This window comes from Olea europaea, chromosome 19 (assembly GCF_002742605.1).
Source record: "Olea europaea var. sylvestris chromosome 19, O_europaea_v1, whole genome shotgun sequence".
Classification (NCBI taxonomy): domain Eukaryota; kingdom Viridiplantae; phylum Streptophyta; class Magnoliopsida; order Lamiales; family Oleaceae; genus Olea; species Olea europaea.
In genome coordinates, this window is record NC_036255.1 from 11,270,367 (window position 1) to 11,275,780 (window position 5,414).

The 5,414-nt window shown below is 35.9% G+C and overlaps 1 protein-coding gene and 1 long non-coding RNA gene across 2 annotated transcripts; both read left to right on the top strand.

Annotated features, from left to right (window-relative positions):
* The first annotated feature begins 1,896 nt into the window (after nt 1-1,896).
* Nucleotides 1,897-2,986, top strand: LOC111368831 (ethylene-responsive transcription factor ERF027-like). Its single transcript, XM_022990300.1, has one exon. It carries the CDS (start codon nt 2,019-2,021, stop codon nt 2,733-2,735), a length of 717 nt encoding a protein of 238 aa, XP_022846068.1. The 5' UTR covers nt 1,897-2,018; the 3' UTR covers nt 2,736-2,986.
* Nucleotides 2,987-3,273: 287 nt separating this feature from the next.
* LOC111368832 lies at nt 3,274-4,729 on the top strand. Its single transcript, XR_002698051.1, has 2 exons — nt 3,274-4,190; nt 4,456-4,729. It is a non-coding gene; the product is annotated as an uncharacterized LOC111368832 (long non-coding RNA).
* Nucleotides 4,730-5,414: the final 685 nt, after the last annotated feature.

The following is a 5,414-nucleotide window of genomic DNA, read 5'->3' on the forward strand; positions in this document are numbered from 1 at the left end:
ATCATACTATATGCTCAAATTTTTTTTACAAACTTCCTTACTCGTTACTTACAATGGGGTGGAGACCACAAGTCGTCGTTTTTTTAAATTTACCTAAGGTCCGCTAATTTTATGAGAGTGAGTACATCATTTTGTCAACAAGATTTTGTACAAATATTTTTATTCATAATTGATTACCTTGAATTGCATCGGGTTTCACTTTTTTATTTTCTTTTGCATTATCTTGACATGGCACGAGCATAAAAAAAAGTTCAAGATTCCAGTCTTCTTTCTTCAGGTTTAAAATCACTTATTTTGACATTTTTACTCAATGGGATAAGATATTACTGTTTTTTCTTATGCTATACTGCGACGCAATAGCAGCGTAAAAGGAATTCAAGATTATGATTTCCTTTTTTATTAGGTCTAAAATAACTTTTTCCGACTTTTTTACTCCCATGTTGGATAGATTGGAACAAATTTTACTGTTTTTTTTTTTTTTTTTTTGGTTAATCGCAATATCTTGGCTTGACACGAGCGTAAAAGTGATTCAAGAGCCAGTTTTCATTTTATTAGAGCTAAAATAACTTATTATGGCTTTTTTCAACCACATATTAAAGGATAAATTGGATAGGATGTAAGAGTATACAGAATTCAAGAATTAGTTCATTTAGTTAGGGCTTTGGCTTTTTTTGACCTCATTATAGGGTGGATATATATAATAGACACAGACACACAGAGCAATACTGTTTGAACATGTGGTCTAATAGGACATATGTCTGGCAAAACAACATTAACTTTGAAAGCTAGTAATCAAATCACTGTTAATGATCAATCATGAACTCAGTTAACATAATTAGGTCATGACCTAATTAGGCTTCTTGATCAACTTGTCCTAATTTTAGGTTTTGATGTTATATATAATTGACAGACAGAAGAGAAAAACTTGTAATAACCAACCCTTTTTGGCAAGTAGAAAGCGAAAACTCCAACTTTTCTTGAATTCAAACTGATCAAGAGAGGTATAGAATAGAAGAACTTAATTCAGGTCCACTTGAATGCATAGAATTGTCAAATCCATTGCCCAATCAAAAACCCAGCAAACCATTCATTATATGACACCAAGGTGAACAAATTAGATTAAAAGTTAACGGCTATGAAAGATCTAATGTAAAAGAAAAGAGGCTATGAAACAACATTGATAGCATGTTTCGTTACGTAATTACGTGTTCTAACTATTAAGAGACGTCGCAAAATGTTATTGATAAGAGATTATTGAGTCTGAAATTTCATCACAAAACCCCAAAAGTTTTAATGTTTTAAGTAAAGTCGACTTTTATTCTCAACATACAGTTGCAAGATTGTATCTCATTAGAGAATGCCTAACTCGAAATTTGACAACTCTTTTGAGGTTTAGACATATTGAATTGCTCACATTCCTCCATGCTACTATCTACCGCCACCATCCATCCGAAACCTTATATGTTGATTATTTTTTGTATATTTAAGTGAGATGAGATTTTTCCTTCCCAAATATTAACTCAAAGAAACAATATACAAGAGAAATTTATAATTCATTCATAATTTGATTGTGCATATGATTTTATCAATTTTGTTTTTCATTTTTATCAAATAGAATACATAACTAATCGTAGTATTTTACACATAGTGGCTACACGTTAAGGCGAACAAGCGGACTAAAAGTTGATGACACAAAAAGATATATTAACATATTAGAAAAATAGCTATCAACTAGCTTGAGCTAATGCATATTCTCCCTTCAAAACTTTGTATAGACCCCCCCCTACCCCACGAAAATTACGACACCTAAACCCTAGCAAATGACCCACGAATTTCCCACGGTTTCGCTTTCTTTTGACAAATAATTTCCCCTTATAAACCAAGCATTACCTCACCTCTCCACCCTCAATAGATAAAGTTACATATATATCTATCAATAGATGTTTGTCATATTACTATTGTAGTTTTGTACAAATATACATACATATATATACACACAAATAAGTACGCATTTGTATATGGCTAACCCTTCACATAAGCCTAATTACATGATCCAATTAGCAGAACAATATCCACAGCCTAGAAAAGAAGCCTCCAATTCTCCTCCACCCCCTCTATTATGTTCTAATGTTCACCAAGGGGACCAATCAAGAAGTCGAAAATTACCATCTATTAGAAAGGTACAAACCAATAAGGCTTCCGGCATGGGATCCACTTCCTCTGGTGGCTCAACGAGCCGGCCTAGTGGTGGCAAACATCCAATGTACCGCGGTATAAGAAGCCGAAGTAGCAAATGGGTGTCAGAGATTCGAGAACCACGTAAAACGACACGTATATGGCTCGGGACTTACCCAACTCCGGAGATGGCAGCTGCGGCTTATGACGTGGCGGCATTAGCCTTGAAAGGGAATGATACTATATTGAACTTCCCGTATCATATTAGTTCATATCAGGTCCCGGTCTCTCCTTCGGCGTCCGATATTCAACGAGCAGCAGCCTCTGCAGCTGAGTTAATGAATCCCGAGACTACGAAGGAGGCGGCAGTTGATGAGCCGGATTCTGCTAATGCACAGATTGTCCCTAGTGGAAATGATTTTATAGATGAGGAGGAACTGTTCGATATGCCTAATTTGCTGGTGGAGATGGCGGAAGGTATGCTGCTCAGCCCACCAAGAATGCTGACAGATGACTCGCCGGGAAGTTTGAATACCGAAAGTCTATGGAGTTACTTTTAAGTTTTAAGATCCTTTTTGTGCTGCCTTAACATATAATAGACAAGTAATTTGCTCATCACAACGAAAGATATGGATAGAATTATGGCTCTACCAGAAATAGGCTCGACTTCGTACCCTAGTTTGGTAGTTTCCACTGCGCGACCAAGGTTGAATCTCGTCTTCTTTTACCCTTTTGTACAATGGTAAACTGAAGCAGCAGCTTCTAGTATTTCTACTTTCTGTCTAATTTGAACAAAGAATTCTTCCTTTTGTTTGGTTTTTTTTATGCATATGGGAATTTTACATCATGATCGAGTCAAAATGGCTAAGAGATATCAATGAAGCATGTTAAATAAAAGCTAGGCACAAAAGGACTATTTATTTTAATGATATCACGCGTCATTAACATAGATTTCTGCTAAAATCTATGTTACTTATGTAACGATCTACTCGACGAGTAGAATAAGTTTGTCTATTTACTTTTGTAATTTGATCATCGGATCAAATCCAAATATTTGGTCGAAATTGACACGAATTTACATCTTTTCCTTTTCCACTTTTACACTTAACCAATTTTCGGTTAATTTTTAACCAATTCCAACAACAAATAGCCTCTCGAATTTCTTTCAAATGATCAAGCAAAAACCTATGTCTGAGCATGAAAGTATCACCATAATGCTATTCAAACCCACGCCTATTAGTTACTCTATATATAATATATGTATTAGGTCGTTTTAGTATTTAAATTTCTTTTCTGGTTAACTGTCTTCTTCGTTATAGTAATACCATGCAGCATAAATAGAAAGTGAATCGCTATAAATCATGTGTTCTTTATATGCTTTTAATATTCTTGTTTTTGCTATTCTTTGATAGTATAAAATTAGACGTCAACGGCCCTATTTAAACTGTTAGAAGACACAGTGGACTACCAGGCGCGGAGCCAGCACCCGGCGAGGGGGCGCGGCCGTGCGTGCTGGCTTCGCCGGAATCTTGAGAATCGCCTGGTAGCAATTGCCAATCAGGCCTTTGCTGAAGTTGCAGAGCCGGCCGGAGTCAGGAGAAGAACTGAAGAAGACGAAGATGAAAGTGAAGAGCCCTTTTTTTTTTGGTTTGGGCTTCAGTTAAGTGATTTAGAGTAATTGTTGGGCAGTTGGGCTTCTTTTTGTTTAGCCCAATTCTCAAATGAAAAAAACAAATGGTCCAATTTATCAATCATTTTCAATCGTGCAGCCAAGAATCCAAAATTCTCTTCTTCTGTCCAATTCCCAAATTGTGGAAGCCTAAATGCCAATTGTCAAACCCTTTTCCTCCCTTTCTCCTTTCAACCAGACTCCATCAAAGAATAGGTAGCATCGACGACGCCACGAGCAGGAGGGATTCACCGTAGCCAAGTGCCAACAACCGCTGCAGTGCCGAGCCGATTGCCGTGAGTGAGTCCGTGAGACCGTGACTGCTGGCTGCCGCTGCCGTTTTTAGGTTTCTCCTTTCTGCCTTTTTTTTTTTTTTTTTTTTTTGTTATGGTTTTGTTCTATTTTGTTTTGGCTACTACCTACTTGACTTGTAGTTGTTGATGTTGAGTATTGAGTAAATAATATTAATTATGTTATGATTTATTGATTTGGGGATGCCGGCTCATTGATGGAACATAATGGGTGGGACTTGGGAGCTATATTGAGTCCTTTCTACTGCTTCAAGTTCAAGTCCTCTTCTGTACAACTAAGAAGCCTCGTGATGTTTTCAGGTGGACCACTCAGGTGAAAACTGTGGACAAGCCCCACAGTTTGCCAATCATAGTAAGTAAAGCAATATGTTGAGAAAATGGTATGAATTTTTGGGTACGACTTTGTAGGCTCGTTATCAGCTTCTGACTGTCCTTTAACTTTCATGATTCGACGATTTCTAGGAGTCAATAATTTAGGTCGAGTTAGTTGCACAAATGTTCTGCTCCTCAAGAAACTCAAGTATTTTGTGTTTGAGAATTGTGATTTATGAATTATGATAAGTAATTTATGTTATATGTCTTATTGTCTTATGTGTTATAATTATTGATTTGGGAATTTATGTTTACGAAGTTATGTTTGTGAATTGTGATTTATGATAACTGATAAGAAATTTACGTCAAGGTTAATGAAGAATGTTTATTGTTTTGGGAATTTTTGTTTACGAAATTATGCTTGCGAATTGTGATTTATTATAAGTAATTTATGTTTTAATGAGGAATGATTTACGTTTAGGGAATTTATGTTTACGAAATCATGTTTGCGAATTGTGATTTATTATTAGTAAATTATGTTTTAATGAGATATGATTATTGATTTGAGAATTTATGTATAAGAAATTATGTTTGCGAATTGTGATTTATGATATGTAATTTATGTTTTATGAGTTATGATTATTGATTTGGAAATTTATGTTTAGGAAATTATGATAAATGAAAAAAATTAATTGAGAAGATCGTTGATCATTGATTGTCATTGTCGACGGTCAACGATTGTTGATCGTTGATTGTCTTCAAATTTTAATAAATGACCGGAATATTACGATTGTTGATCGTCGACAGTCAACGGTCAACAGTCAACCTCCGCCCTAGCTGGACTTCGATCCTGGATTCGCCCCTGTGGACTACCCATACTATACCTTGGATTGCACCCGACAACCTTCACATTGGCGCCGGCAGATGTCGAACATTATATATGCACA

Excerpts from the sequence above, each read along its gene's own strand:
- LOC111368831 (XM_022990300.1), top strand. The coding sequence starts at position 2,019 with ATGGCTAACCCTTCACATAAGCCTAATTACATGATCCAATTAGCAGAA.